Source organism: Netta rufina, assembly GCF_964035555.1.
Source record: "Netta rufina genome assembly, chromosome: 19".
In the NCBI taxonomy this organism is placed as follows: Eukaryota; Metazoa; Chordata; class Aves; order Anseriformes; family Anatidae; genus Netta; species Netta rufina.
The window spans coordinates 12,050,301-12,066,277 of record NC_140143.1 but is presented as its reverse complement, the minus strand read 5'-3'; the positions used below and the strand labels follow the sequence as shown (position 1 = coordinate 12,066,277).

The following is a 15,977-nucleotide window of genomic DNA, read 5'->3' as shown; positions in this document are numbered from 1 at the left end:
AGGAACCATAATATTACTACAGGGCAGGAAGCAAAGTCCAGCTCAGTAGCAATCTGCTCAGAGCAGAGAGAGCCTGAGCAGGCAGCTGGTGCCATGCAATGTCCCAGTAGTGCCCCTCTGATCCAGGAGAGGGTGAAAAAGGCAGAAAACAATACTCACGTGGCATGATGCCTTGGTCTGCCAGCTGCTCACGAGTCCTTCTCTGCTGAAGCCGTAGCTGCAAAACTGTGAGAGAGAGAATCAGGAAAAGATGCAGTATTTTTCTGATGTACTAATGCATCTATCAAGGGAGATGTGCCTGTGGTCTTTGTGGCACAGACATCTGACACTGATCCCTGCTGCTGCTGGGACAGACTTGGTGCAACCAATGAGGACTGCCAGGAAGGAGCTGCACAGTCTGCACCAGCCCAGACCTTACTTTGCACCCAGATATATGGTGGGTAGGACTGGTTCTGGTGCAAGCAGCATGCTAGTGCCTGGGGCAGACTGAGGTCTGCCTGATGTCTGCAATAGCAGCCTCAGGTGACCATGGCTTCAGCTCAAAGGGTTGCTCGGAGAGAGTCTGTGGGTAGGCAGAGGGTGCTGGTGGAGAGAAAGTCCACTACCCCTTGCAGGTGGAGGTAGTGATGGGCTGTCCCATTCTGAGAGGGGAAGGACCTGTTCTGAGTCAAGCAAGTAAGGTGGCTTCAGAAGGTTTTGAAAGGAATTGAGCTCCTTTGATAAATACTTTGTCCATAAAGGTATTTTGCGCTTTACGGTTTATTAGGTAGACCCCCAAGGTGCCATCTCCTGTGCTTCATTGCCACTAGTGCCTGCTTCCCAGACACAGCTGACAGCAAACACGAGAGCAAACTAAGTCCTGCACAGCAGTGCTGGCCAGAGAGGAACCACACAGAAGATAATCATTTTGACATTATGAAATGTATTTTGGCTACATCTCGGTATCCTTGTGTACTCTAAGATTTGTGATGTGTGTATAGGTATTTCACTGGTTTTTAGATTTTTTTTTTTTTTTTCAGGCATAAGGACAAGGAACAATAAAATGAAGAACATTCAAAATAGCTAAGGGATAGCTGAGAGAAATCAAACATCATCATGACAGGTGACTGTGCTGGGAGAGTTGCACGCCTACATTGGGGTTATAGTTATAGAAAAGTTAGGGCTGGACTCCCCTAAGGGTGCACAGTAATAGAAGAAGGGGTAAATGATCACAGACTGCAGAAACAGGAATTCTGTTTGGTTATTAGGAAAACAACAAACAAACAAAAAAACAGAAACCCCATGAGATTGGTGCAGGCCTAGAACAGCATCCCAGAGAGGCTGTAGGACATCCTTGAGATGTTCAGAGCTTGCCTGGAGATGGTCCTGAGCAACCTGATCTGTTTTTGAAGTTGGCCTTATGTTGAATGGGAGGCTGGAGTAAAGATCTCCACAGGTTCCTTCTGACCTAAATTTGCACGCAGTTCTGTACTTTGGTGTGTGCACTTGTAACTGAGTGCCTCAGATTTGGTGTGGAAGCCAGAACAGCTCCCATAAATACTCCAGAAGCTGTTAAACTTCTGTCTAAATAAGAAACTCACAAGGTTCTTTGAAGTGGTAGATGCCATCTCTGCCTTTTTTAACCCAGGAACACCATGAGCGTAACAGAAGTTTTTAGTATGTGCTAAAAGCACAAAGAAAGTAGCTGACAGCAGGGAGAAAAGCAATTGTAACCAACATTGTACTACACCTGCCATCCACAGTAACACAATGGGACCCTTAAGCCAGCAGCTGATTATGGCTTCCAGGAAGTTTTGAAGTCTATAGATACTGCACTTTTTTCAGCATTACAACAAGCCACTTCTCTAGGGTTCTTGGATGGCAAATTGATGTTGACTACCCTTGGACTGAGCCCTTGCTACCAGGAGTTTTGACCTGTGTCACTAGCTCTACTATGTTAGGGCCAAGGCTTGTACCCTTCTTTCACAGCCTAAGGACCTCTCCTGATACCTCTAAGACTGGGAGGTTCACTCCTGCCCCACCACCCAGCCCCAGCACACAGAGCATTGATTAGGTATCTAATCCAAATCTCTAAGAAGAGACTCCCTGAAACACTACTCGGTATTTCCAGCATGCAGAGACAGCCTGTCATACACTGCGGCCTGCCTTGTGCAAGGCTACAGACCTCTGTGTGGCCCAGGACTGCACAAGCTACAGCACACATTTCTTAGGAAACCATACCTGTACTTTGAGGTAGTAACATAGTCTACACCTTTGTTTTTGCAAATTTGTTGTCAAGAAGATTGACACTTGTGTGTCAATCTCCTCTCCCACAAAGTAAAACATGAAACTCCCATATTTTCCTGATGCAAACTCAATGCAGCTTGCAATAAAGACACTCATCTTTCAGTAGTGACAATCTAACTGCATGCATGTCTACTGTCCACTGGCATAGAACCAGACAGAACCTTCGACTGCTCTTAGGGAGCTGGTATTGCAAAGGGAAGAGAGGCAAGAACATCTTTTTGTCTTTGCGAGTAACTTGCAGAGCTCTGCCAACAGGGAATGTCTACTGTGTGGCTTCCCTGTGATGTGGGATGGAGCCAATTAATAACCCCTTACAGAGATGTTCCTGAAGTACAAGGCTCCCGAAAATGCATGTGACTTTTCCATGTCGTCTATACAAGTTATGTCTCACATTCAAAGCAAATGGTTAGTGAAGGTCCCACAAGAGACGATCTCCTGCCAAATTCCAGCACTTCTTAGGACACCAAAGATAGATTTCTGCTGTGAACAAGAAATGTAGTCTTCAGTATCTGGTGAAGTCTGCATGTGTGTAGTTCCCTTATGCCAGGTGAAGCTGGTGGTTAGAAATCACTGGCAAATTCTGTTGCCAAGGGAATCTGTACTCCTCCATTGCCCCTTGTTACTGCTGCCAGATGGTGCTGGTTGTGCCTATGGACACAAATTTAGACCCCTGCATCGTGAATATCTACACCTGACACAGTTATCTGCATTCCCTTAGCAGGAGTCAGGGATTTTATAACCAAATTAGGCAGTCCATGTTTTAGGAATGCCAGTTTTCTTCCTTGCTTGTGGAAGTAATTCATGGTAACCAGCTCATGGTAGATACCTCATACTGGGTAGGAGAGACCCCAGTTTTGCTGTCTAGGGCCTTCAGTGTTGCCAGACACAATACTGAAAAACCATGCAGAGCTTGCATTTTCCCGAGGGAGAGATGTATCATGATTGAACAGGTGAGCAAAGAGAGATTGGAGGCTGTCCAAGAACAAAGAATCTTTGTAGATCACCCAAGAATGGTTCTCTCTCCTCTCCTAGGTCCTGGAGCAGTGTCCCAGGTGTTAGAGCATCTGCCTTAAACTGAGGCAAGTCAGACAAAACATCCCACCATCAAATGAGAGTCAGAGATAGCAAAGACTTCAATAGTCACATACAAGGCCTTTCTGAGGACACAGCAATCTTCCCTATCTGTCTGTGAAATATCCCAATTGAGAATGCAACAGCACATCCCTTCACAGCTCCAGTGTGTGTCACATTATTTGCATCATTTCACTCTCAGACTTCCAACACAATCAGGCCAAGTAGCAGCATAGCCACATGAGCAAAGGAGGTGTTATTGATCAGATGACCATGTATTCAAATCCCACTTTTTCTGCTCCCTGCCGCTTCTTCTGCATATTTCACATCCTTTCCTGCAGATAAATCATCATTTACCAGCCTCAGGATTCAGCCAGATATTTGACAGGCCCATTTAGAGAAAATAGGAAATATTATAATTTTCCTTGAAGCATCGCTTGGAGAGTGTTGATGATTTCCAGTGCAATGATTATAATATTCATATTCTGCCTTGATGTAACATTCCCCAGATATGTGGTTGATTTTTGGCAATGCCGAGCTTACAGACTTGCTGGACCATTCTTAAGCTACAGGGAAAGGAGAAAAAGTTCATCCAACCTTGTCTATTCAGGGCAAGCTGACAGGAAGTATGAGGACAGACATGCAAATATTGGCTATTTCCAGGAGCAGCCCAAGCTCAATGGCTGAAGCAGTCATTTCAGTCACTAAATGCTCATCCAGGTTTGGACCTCATGCACGCCTTGACTCCCAAATGTCATCCCCAAACCTGTTGCAAACCACCTGAAGAAGCATAGCCATGGTCAGTGCCAGACAAGGTAATAACACTGAATATCTCTGCAGGAAGAGGAAAAGCAGCCAATACTTCCGGCGGCCTTCAAGTCAGTCCTGCAGCTTGCAGATCAGCAGATGCCACCTCCGGTCTTGCACATTCCATTACAGCCAACAATGCTTAAAAAATAGGCCAGAGGAGCACCTGGCACCAAACAAACTCCATATAGCTGCTTTTTGAAGGGGACTTGAAATTCTTTGAAGCTGTGTCTGACCCCAGCTATATTCCCATCCTCTTCCTTTGTTGTGTGTCTGGAGGCACAACCTCTGAGTGCCGCCTGTGACTCACTTTGATGATGGAGGATGCTGTCACCCTCTATGTAAGGGGTTTTTTATATACATTTTTTTTCCCTGGATATTCTTTCTCAAGATTCCTTTCAGCAATTCTCGTTCCTATGGCACCCCAAGATGAGAAAACCCTTCCTACATGATGCAAGGCAAGTAAGAGCTGTGCCAGCGCTTTTGTTCATGATCTCTTTTTGTTAGAAAGTCCCATTTAGTGACATCTTCTACAAGTATCCTCTGCAGAGGACTTGTGTCATTGGTTTGGAGAAGCTCACTAGGCATCAGTCATGGCTGGCTCTGGAGGCCTCTGCTCCAAGCACTGCCCATGACTTGCAGGCATGATTCATCCTCCCTGGGAGCTGACCTCAGAGCTTGAGAAAGCTAAAGGACAGCTTGGGCCCTGCCTGACCTGGTGATGCACTGGGAAAGTCATATTCAAATCATCCTGCACCCCAGGAGCAGGCAGACCTGGCCATCTGCTTCGGTCTGCAGTGGCAGCTCATCTCCGGTGCCTGAACCTGCAACTGCTCAGGCCTCGCTGCCCTCAGCTGAGTGATTTCTGTGTGCCTTGGCATGGGATTCTATCTGAGCTAACTGCTGCCTTTATAAAAGAAATAGGTGTTTCTTTTACAGGGAGAGGAGCTGTGCCCAGGACTAATTCAGAGGGGAGCACATCAAGTCCAGAGTTCAGCAGCTGGTCAGAGAACTTGTCACTGCATCAGAGCATCCCCCATGCTGCAGCATCGCCAGAAGCACTCAGAGCATCCTGCTGGCTTTGGGAACTGGCTTCAGCAGCACAGGAGGCTGGGCAGCACTAAGGCACATTGCCCAAGGAGGTGCGGAATGGGCTGAGGACTCGGGCAGAGAAAGTCATGGCTGGCCCTTGGCTAGTGCTGCTGATGGTTTGCCAAGAAGGAAGCTGGATCAGAGCCCTCTGCAGGTCCCTTCTCAGCAACACTTACATAGCTCCTGTTGTGGTTGTGAGAAACAGCCACAGCCCTGAGAAGGACATAAGTGGCATGAGGAGGTTTTCCAGAAACCCTGGGACTGCACAAGGCTTCCTCAGTGTTCAGGTCAGCCTCACAGCTGAGACAAAATAAGTTTAAAGCTGAGTTTATTTTTTTTTCCAAATATATTTTACATCAGACACTCCATTTCTTCACCCTGACCTCTCTCTGAGCATCTCTCCCTATGTCTGACAAACCTGCTGCTCTGGGAGCAGCACTTATTCAGCTGTGCCAACAGTTTCAGCTCATCCCAGCTCACTTATATGGTTACAGGTTGGAGCCCAATAAGCGCCAGTTTCCTGCATGGGCTGTAACAACACCTTTGCTCTGGCTGGGAGCTACATTCGTAACCAGTGCAATTGCTGTACTCTCATCTTCCTCTGAAATAAGTCGCTGCTGTTGCCAGAGCTGACAAATGGGCAGTTGCCTGCTGCTTCCTGCATCACCTGGTGCTCCTGGGCTGGGCAGCCAAGGGGAACAGCAGAAACATCACATTAAGCCAGTTCAACCCAGCCACATGAACCTGATGTGAATCAGCAGTTTGATCATCAACTGAAGCTGTCAGTGACACTGAAAAAAACAAGAGAAAACTCACTGTCCACTCTGCCAACCACCCCAGACCCTCATTCCTGCCCTCTGAGGCCCAGAGCTGGGGGTTTAGGGGCTTTAGGAGCATGACTGCAGCTGAGTAGTGTGCAGGATGGGGAGGGCTCTGCCAGGGCACCAGACAGGTGGCAGGGAGTTGGGAATGGGTTGATGGGAGGGAGAGACTCCTGTCTTCAGCAGCAGCAGCAGCTTTGCTACATGTCAGACAACAGCTGAACAAACATGAAACACATGTCTGTCTGTGGCCATGGTGGGTATCCAAGGACCTTGTGACTTGCCCAGTAAAACACTGCCCGGTAAAACACTGGCTGGCAGATAATGGCTCCATTTTGGATGCAGCCTCCCTTGAAGGCAGGAACACTGCCTGCTCTGACACTCTTTACTGATTGTGCATGCCAGTGGGAGAGAAGCTGCCCAGTGGGAGATGCACATGGGACCCTTCAACCCCCCCAAGGTCCCAGACAGGCAGGAGCAGGGCAGGCTTGGTGGCAGGGTACAGTCATGCCACTTGTGTCCTGCTCAGCACTGTAACTGTTTCTCACAGCTATATCAGGAGCAGGAATCTGTGTTCAAAGTAGGATTTCTAAATGGACTGGGCAGCTCAGAGAAGGCAGTGCTCTCTCCCAACCAAGCAACAGGCTGACACCAAGCTCCTGATGTGTTGGCTGTACTTGGATGAACAAGGAGTCACCAGCATCCTTAGCTGTGTAACCAGGCAGCCAGCCTCCTGGGTGTCACCACCAGCAGGGGAAAGCAGTGGTCCAGCTGAGCAGCTTTGGGTCTGCTTTTCTGAAGCTGCTGTTTTGCAAAAACTTGGCTGGGCTCTGCCCTAAGTTCCTCCACTGGATTTTGGTCTCACTGCTCTGCTAATAGCCAGGCATCACTGAATGTTTTTTTTTTTTTTTTTCTGTGGATAACATCACATTGCCAGACCCATACAAACCTCTGACATACAACTTGTGTAGGACCCATGTGAAGTGAGATAAAGCTCAACCAGTTGCAGCCCTGGAGAAGGTGCAAGGCAGCAGCTGCTCAGCAGTGGTCAGTCCTCTCCTGGCCAGGCATTGCCTTGAACAGGACCCAGCAATGCCAGCTTTATCTCTTTGTGTGATGCTCAGCACTTTAGGGGTGTTTCACCTTCTTCCAGGCAGCTGTGCCACAAGTTTCTGTGTTACCTGGGAAGCCAAACATCACTGCACTGAAAATCCCAGCTACACTGTTAAGAACAGGATATATAAATCCATATCTGGGCCCACAGGTGCCTTGGAAGAGACATAGGACGATATCTAGGTGATAAAGAGCCCAGAGCACCAAACAGGCACAAGTTAGTAAAGAACAACCAGCTATGAGGGCTGTGTTCATCACAACATGCAGCCCCAACCTCTCCATGTTCCTGAGAATGTGCTGTCACCAGTTGTCCTTGGAGTAATCCATTCAGCATCCCCATCATCAGCCTGTACATCCTTCTCCTCAAGCACAGTGAGGTATGGTTCAATCTTTGCTGTAACACATGCCTGACAGAGAAACAGATGTCTGTCTGCTAAAACTCCAAGGTATAACATTCTGAAAAAGTAAAGCAAACTTCAAACTGATCTACATGAAGCCAGTGTTTTACAAAAACTTCACAAAATTATAAAACAATGTCATCAGTTACAGACAGACCATGGTTTGAATGCAGGCATTGACTGTGAACTGTACGAGTTCCTGACTGGAAAGAAAACACACTTACATATATTTGCAGTTTAGAAATGAAGGTTCCACCACCATATATAAGCTGTGTAAGCTTTAATCCTCCAACAAGCCAGGCAAGTCTTTGAAAATTCACACCCATGTGTCCACATTTTGGCATGGGTGTTACCCCATGCCAAGCCATACAGAACCATATTTAGGGTGTTAAACTTTCACTTCTCACCAATTATCTGAACTACCACTGATGTTATACAGATGTTGGCCTTGTAAACTTTCTTTCCATACTGCCGGACAGAAGAGGTCAGAGTTAAGGTTAAGTCTGCATTTGCCAGCTTTGTTTGCTCTGTCTGATGACAACATCTCCCTGCTGCTGGAGTACAATTGGTTTATATTCAAAGCAGGAGATCACTACACATAAATCATTGTCTCTGGTAAGAGTTAAATATGTTTCTGGAACAGCCCTCAGAAGTTCTAGTTGATTTAGTGCAATCCCATTGATAATTGGAGCACATGGGATAGCATGGCAGGCTTGAAGAACCATCATTCCTGCAAAATTTGTCAGGATGACCTCAGATCAGTATATTTATCTTTGGCAAAATAGACAAAATAAACACGCACACAAATCCTTGAGGAAGGGGAGGGGAAACCTGAAGGCCTGAAACATGTTGGTGATTTGATCTAACTCTTCTGGAGCAGTTCCTGGTGCCCCGCTCTGGTGCATCTATCATTTCTCACACTGCACAGCTATACTGCTGGCCAATGGAAAGAGAAGAGGAGGAGAAAACACTAGGATACTGAAGTGAGGACTGTAGGCCACTGTGTGAAATAGATATTAACTCCACCACACCAGCCTTTCTCAGACAACATTTTCTTGGTACTGATGCTGCCAGATGGAAGCGAGAGCCCCTCAAACCACCTACATGCCACTATACTCTAGTTGCTAACTCTTGGCCCTACTGACTGCTGTGTGCAAGAGAGATTAAAGGGATTCTGGGAAGAGGAAACAGTATATAAAGTATTTCAAGCACTCTTTAGCACATAAATAGGTCTTTCTACTGCTCAATGTATACAGACCACAGCGAAACAGCAAAAGTTACTTAGTTTTTAAAGATTTACCTTAGCCTTTACTAACATTGGCCTGGAATCCTTCAAAAGGGACTCAGACTCATCATGAGTCACAGAGCACAGCTAATCCTTCTCAAACCTGGGGAGCAATCAAAGCCTCACTCCTGCCTCTGCAAGACAATTTCCAAAGCAACTGTGCATCATGAAGCTCTGCACTTCATGGCCGGACCCCCCTGGCCTGTCCTTCACATGCTCTTTGCATGCTACACCATGCTTTGTGTAAACTGCTACTGCCCAGCAGTGCCACAGCCCCTGAGCTCTGCAGGGAGGTGAGGGTTGCAGGGTAATGGGTCCTTTGAGACAATCATCCCTCTGCCAAATGAATGGAGGAAGACAGTAAATCAGAGCACTGAGCTTCCTGCCATCCGTGCTGGGGCTTGACAGCTGCTGAAGCTTGCATGGGAAGCAGAGACAGCAGAGGAAAATGCCCCTTAGCTATTTTTCACATAAAAGAGGTTTGACCACCTTAACCATTTAATGCTAGCTTTTCTTTATTCTCTGTATTACTAGGATCCAGCACAAACAAAAGGCAGCATTATTGATTTATTTGTACCCCTCAGCATCCCACTTTTCTCCTGTCTCACAGACTGTGATGACCAGGGCTGTGCTGTGTCCCTGTCTCTCATTACCTGCAGCAGTCACAGCAGTGGGGAGAGCAAAGTACATTGGGGATTTTGGGCAAGCCCAACTCAAACATAACAAATAGGCACAGAAATCTTGTCAAATGGATGGAAATCCAATCTTCCACTGGGCTACAGTGAGGGATGGCAGTTGTGGGAATAGGTCATGAACCAAAGAATGCCCCACAAATTGACTGACTTGATGCTGAAAGGCACGAGAATTTATGGATACAACGACCCACAAAGTTTACTTTTACTAAAGAATCATTTGAAAAATATGTTTAGAGATCCCACTGTTGGTTCCATAATAAAGCCAACTTACAAATAAAACTAAAATGAGCCTTAAGAACAATACTGGTTCATTTGAAAAGAATGCAGACGTAACACAGACCATCCTCCTCTCTTCAGAAAGGTGGCAGTGTTGCTTTGTAGTTACTGGATGAGTTGTTAAAGACAGATTTTTTTTTTTCAAACAAATGGCAATGTACCATAATATACCAATGAAATCTAAGGAATGACTTAATCTAATGAAACGTAAGATCAGAGTGATATGGAAACCACACCAAAGCCCTGGACACAAGTTTTGTGTAATTCAGCCAGACTAGGACACTCGTGTTTGCACACACACTCTTGAGTTTTCAACCAACTGCCAACTTTGTATTTGCTGAGAAAACAAAGTTTAAGTTGACCACCCAGCTATCTTAGAGATCTTGATAACACCACTCATGTCTACCATCAGTATCATAAATCTCTAATCTCATTATCTACCATGCACAAAGAGACAAAAACACACACGGTGTGGGTGACATGGAGACCGGGTGCATGCTCCAACGTGACTACCCTGTCTGGTTCTACAGCGTCCCATACGGCACATGCAGCTGGTGTGTCTGAACATCCTCACAGATCACATTCACGGGGAGGACTTCACCCCTGGGAAGGTCAGAGAAAGCTCCTCCAGATCACTTTTTGACATTACTGTTAGTATTACTGTCTCTTATGTTCATTTAAAAAAATACAAGTAAAGATACCCGCTCAGAAACATAGCATACTTACTATAAATATAGTCAGCAAATAAAGGCATGAATATCCAGAAGAGGGTCTGATTTAGAAGGGATTGTCCCATAGTTCACCTTCACTCACCTTCACTCACGCTGAATGTCCTCTCAGAAGCCCCTTACCGGTGCTTCCCCTAACTTATGAGACTGAGACATGTTTTACTTCCAAACCCTCTGAGAGTGGCAATCAATTGTGTGGCTCTGGTTTTATTTCTCTGATGATGTCACTTTAAATACTTTTCATGTTCCATTTGTTATTTTTACTTCTAAAAATGACGCATTTCTGCAAATTCATTTTTCTCCAGTTAGTCACAACTTAATGGAACAAAGTCAGCTGCCTGCATGTCAGAGTGAGTGCCGGACCTGTCCCCACTACTGTTATCACAGACAGACCCACAAGAGCACCTGGAATATTCGGACGGCATTAGGTATGTTGTTTTTCACAGACGCCCTTCTGGATTTCTGCCCAAATCCTTTAATATAGGGCCAGGGCAGTGGACCCGGGAAGTGCAGTTTTGCCAAAATAAACCACAGACATAAATCAAAGACAATGAAAAAGCAGAAGAAAAAAAAAAAAAAGCAACAGAGAGGAAGGAAGATGAATTTCTCCACTTGCGGAATAGCCTCTACAAGAGCAAAGCTGTGACAGCTCTACGACCCCCTGAATATTTTGCTCACATGCCGCTTCCAAACATTTAATGCAAAACAGTCTGTGGCTGTGGCTTGCCGGAGAGAGAAGTTTTAAGACAAATCTGGAGGTTTCCCCTACCTGATCTGAACTTGCTCCGAATCAGCAAGGAGTGCTCAGACCCCAGGAGTGTCATGGTGACTCGGGACCGGATCCAGACGCCCCTCACTTAAACCATTAACTTCCTCCAAAGAGAAAAGCTGACCACGGCTAGTGCTCAGGATTCATCCAGGTCTCCTGGACTCTCTGGGTGCTTTTACAGCTGGCTGGCAAGAAGCAGCAAGTGGCTTTGAAAGATTTGGTCCCATCCAGCACTGACCCTTCACAGAAACCAACTGCTCCCCTTGTGCTGTGTTGAACTAATTAACTTTTTGCCGGCAGGAGCCTCCTCCCGCGCGGGGTTTACTACCAGCAGCTGGGTGTCCTGGCTGATGTCATCGTCTAGCGGGGAGCAGCGACTATCGGAAAGGGTCTTAGCAAAGACAGAAGTTTGATATCTGATACTAATTACTACCGGCCGGTATGCAGCCAATCAGGGCTCTCCCCGTCTGGGCCAACTTTTGGAGCTGCTTGGAAATATCAACAGAGCGAGGGCTTAACTCTTTGCAGCGTGGCGCGGGATGGCCGGCCATCTCACCACACACTACATGGCCCCGCTGTGGCGCAGGGGCCCAAGGGCTCCCCAGGGCAAAGGAAATGCCGCAACCAGGGCCCTGTGCTAGGCAAGGGGACAGCTGGCTTTAGGTCAGTTGGTGGTAGTGCCTTTTCCAGTGGAGACGAGGATGCAGCCACCCCATGATGGAGGCATGACTGTGCCCCTGCTGCCCCTCAGCCAGCTCATTCGGGTGCTGAAGCTGCACCCTGGACCTCGGTCAGTGCATGCTTTTTTCAGCATGTAGCTGCACCCGTAGTGTTACCCTCTGGGGAGCTTCGTGTACTATATGGCTCAGGTAGCACATGCTGCAGGTGCTTAGAACAAGTCCTCTTGTTCTGCTATGCACAGACACTCAGAATAATGCCAAATAAAGGAAGCAGGGCTAAATCTTAATTAAAATTTCTTGTGCTATAGATGAGCACAGCAACCCCAAGGATGCTGGGCACAGCCATAAGCTGCATATAACTGCAGTGGAAGATGCTTCTCCACCTACCAAACATTCTGGCATGTGAGAAAACCTTTCAGTCAACTTGCTAAGTAAAGAGATGCAGATCCTTTGAGGCTTCCCTTCCCCAAGCCTATGCCTGGTTCATTTCAGGTAAATGGAAGAGAGGGAACTGGTGGCACTTTTCCCCTTTTAACGTAAGAGTTATAAGCCAAGGACACATGGGTCTCACCCAGGAAGCTGTCTAGATTCCTCCTACAGCATAAACACTCAACTGGACCCTTCCCTTCCCTTCCCTTCCCTTCCCTTCCCTTCCCTTCCCTTCCCTTCCCTTCCCTTCCCTTCCCTTCCCTTCCCTTCCCTTCCCTTCCCTTCCCTTCCCTTCCCTTCCCTTCCCTTCCCTTCCCTTCCCTTCCCTTCCCTTCCCTTCCCTTCCCTTCCCTTCCCTTCCCTTCCCTTCCCTTCCCTTCCCTTCCCTTCCCTTCCCTTCCCTTCCCTTCCCTTCCCTTCCCTTCCCTGGGGTCTCCAGCACAAGAAGGATGTGAAGCTGTTGGAATGTGTCCAGAGGAGAGCCACTAAGATGATCAGAGGGCTGGAGCACCTCTCCTGTGCAGAAAGGTTGAGGGAACTGGGCTTGTTTAGCTTGGAGAAGAGAAGGCTCTGAGGAAACCTCATTGTGGCCTACCAGTACTTGAAGGGAGCATATAAACAGGAGGGAGAACACCTGTTTACATGTGTTGATAGTGATAGGACAAGGGGGAATGGTTTTAAACTATGACACGGGAGATTTAGGTTAGATATTAGGGGAAAGTTTTTCACTCAGAGGGTGGTGAGGCACTGGAACAAGTTGCCCATGGAGTTCGTGGATGCCCCATCCCTGGAAGCATTCAAGGCCAGGCTGGATGTGGCTCTGTGCAGCCTGCTGTAGTGGTTGGCAACCCGGTTGAAACTAGATGATCTGTAAGGTCCTTTTCAACCCAGGCCATTCTATGATTCTACGATTCTATGATTCTGTGATCTTCATTCCCTTTGAAGCCTGCAGGTCCTTCACGACTTCTTCACTCTGCATCAGCTGGGCCTGCAGGAGAAGGCTCCTCAATCCTTCTTGCAACTTTTGAGGGGGTTCATGTTTGTGTCCTTTTCTGCCTGCAAATAGTCATCTTCAGTCTTACAAGTTCAGTGGAAGAGGAGTGGAGTACAAGGGAGACAAAGCAAGGTGTGACCCTGCTTAGGGTAAACCTCCCCATGGCAGTAAAAGACCATCAGTGGGTATGGCTTAGGACCAGCAAGGGGAGTTGAGATGACCGAAGTGCACCTTGTAGGCACAGTAGTTCCAGGCCTGCTATTGAATGTTTGGAAGAGGAGGCAGGGCAGGCCTAGTCTCTGGAGCAAGACACTATGCAAGGTGGGCTTTTCACTTTGCTTCACAAACTGGCACCTTATTTCTGCTGAGGCTCATGCACAGAAGATTTGTCAAGAGACCTGACATCAAGGATGTGTAAAAGCCCTGAAATCCCTTGAGTATCATAGTCTTCCCTCTTTCATGGAGATGCATCGCCCATTTAGGAATGGTAAATAAAGGATTTCTGTTTTCTTGCATGGACTTCTAAAATAATTAAAGGATGGGAAAGAATCAGTGGATAAAACAGAACCAATTACAAACATTCAGGTTTTGGCTCTCAGAAAGCTTTTCACATGGTCCAATGCATGAGTGTAGTGAAAACTCAGAATTGTTCCAAGGCAGAATGCAAGGTATTGTAAAGAGTGAAAATAAGGATTACTCAAGAAAAGGAAGTAAAAAAGTTGGGCAATGATCAACAGGTAAAAAGGAAAAGCACTTTATTAATGGCTTACCAACAGAGGTTGCAAATGTGCAGCTAATAAAATAAACTGGTTAATCAAATGTCAGAAAGATCAATAGATTTGTATGACCTGGATGAAATGAGGATCTTGGCCAGACAATGGCAGATGAAAATAAATTATTTACTTTCATGTCAGAATGAAGGGTGACCCATCCAAAGTCCCCACGTACAGAAGCCTGAGAGATGGCATCATGTAAAAATCACAGGTTGCTAGATCTTGAGTCATTTTGAATGTGTACAGAGGCTGAATACACAAGATGGTATTAACACCATCTAGGATAAAGATTTTTACTTAGATGAGCAGAGAAAAGTGTGCTGTGATTTCGTGGGTGCATTGCAGTGGGTTATTTGCTAGGGATGTGTCTCACCCAGCTGGCTTGACTTCCATTTTAACAGGATGCCTGTTTCTCTTCCTACTCTTTTCTAAAGACTTTTTATTAACCTACAGATAACTTCTGAGTGGTTTCCAAGAGGACGTGTCAGATCACTGCTGCACATATGAGGTTGTACTGGCCACATATTGCAGGTCACATAGGTCATTCTCTGTTAGCTAAAAGAGTGAGTCTGGTTCTGTCAGAGCACATTTATACCTGATATTTAGATGTGCAAGCAATTACTCACAAGAAATGTGAAAGACTGTCCTGAAAGCTAGTGCCTGTGCAAGATTGCTGTTATTATGGCTTTGATCCCTCTAGCCTGGCATTACAAGCATGGGAGGGAATGGATAAAACTGTTGCATCTTTCTTTATTTTATTTTATTTTATTTTATTTTATTTTATTTTATTTTATTTTATTTTATTTTATTTTATTTTATTTTATTTTATTTTATTTTATTTCATTTTATTTTTATTTTATTCTTATTTTTTATGTCAGCTACAGCATATTGGTGAATCATTGTCCTTTCCCTGAATGCCCAGATCCCAACATTCAGTGTGGACGCTCTGCTGAATGACACAAAAATGAAAGGGAAAAGAGCATGAAGACTGAAGTGTCTATCCAGATGCTTAAGCTGGTGCATATAAATTCATCTAAAAGTGCCATTTTCTAGCTAAACCAGGATTTTCTTAGGGAGGTCAAGGACGAAATCTGTGTCAGCACAGACAACATCTCCTGATGACCTTGGCATCTGGCACTTCTCTCCATACAGTTCCCCATCCACATGGGGCTGGAGCTGGGTGGTGGAGTTACTTCTGTGCTCCCCTGAGAAGGCCACTGAGGCTATACTGGTCCCTTTAGCAGCCACTAGACATGGGGTTGATGTTTCAAGTCTGAAGTTACTCCAGTCTCTCTTTCCTTACCAGTCATTGCAGGCCTCAAGACCACGGGGATGCACAGAGTGGTCATTTCTCTTCCCTGCTGTATGCATTATTTGCATTTATTGTTGTTGCAATTTCATCTGATGTTTTCATCTTTCAGGCATGCAGCATGATGAGAAGCTTCTGCAAGTCTTTGGAGGAAGATTTACCTCTGACTGTTTTTGTCATTTTGAATCATCAGCCCTTTTCCCTAGTGCTTCTGTTGAGAAGCCCTTTCCCATCACACATTCCTTTGGCACTTCATGAACCACCTCACTTGGGTGTGAAAAATGACCATTTATTCCTATCTTTAACAAGTTATTAATCCTTGGAGGGCTCTTCCACTTCCCACATACTATCTTGGAGCTAGAGAAGTCTGAGGAGAAATCTCATTGGTGGATTCATGACAAATTTCTTCTAAAAACCTTTCTGATGCTACTTCAACAGCTCCTTAAATACA

General features: G+C 46.0%; 1 protein-coding gene across 3 annotated transcripts in view; it reads right to left on the bottom strand.

Annotated features, from left to right (window-relative positions):
* Window positions 1–11,423, bottom strand: part of MYOCD (myocardin) — a 38,190-nt gene extending 26,767 nt beyond the window's left edge. For 2 of the 3 annotated variants that reach the window (XM_084298495.1, XM_084298493.1), the window contains exons 1-2: window positions 11,342–11,423; window positions 160–225 (exon numbers count right to left, since the gene is read on the bottom strand). In XM_084298495.1, the coding sequence (XP_084154621.1) occupies window positions 160–225; window positions 11,342–11,396 (121 nt within the window). In that variant the 5' untranslated portion in view covers window positions 11,397–11,423. Of the gene's footprint in view, window positions 1–159; window positions 226–10,657; window positions 10,743–11,341 lie in introns of those variants that run through there. The other variant, XM_084298494.1, reaches the window with a different exon arrangement.
* Window positions 11,424–15,977: the final 4,554 nt, after the last annotated feature.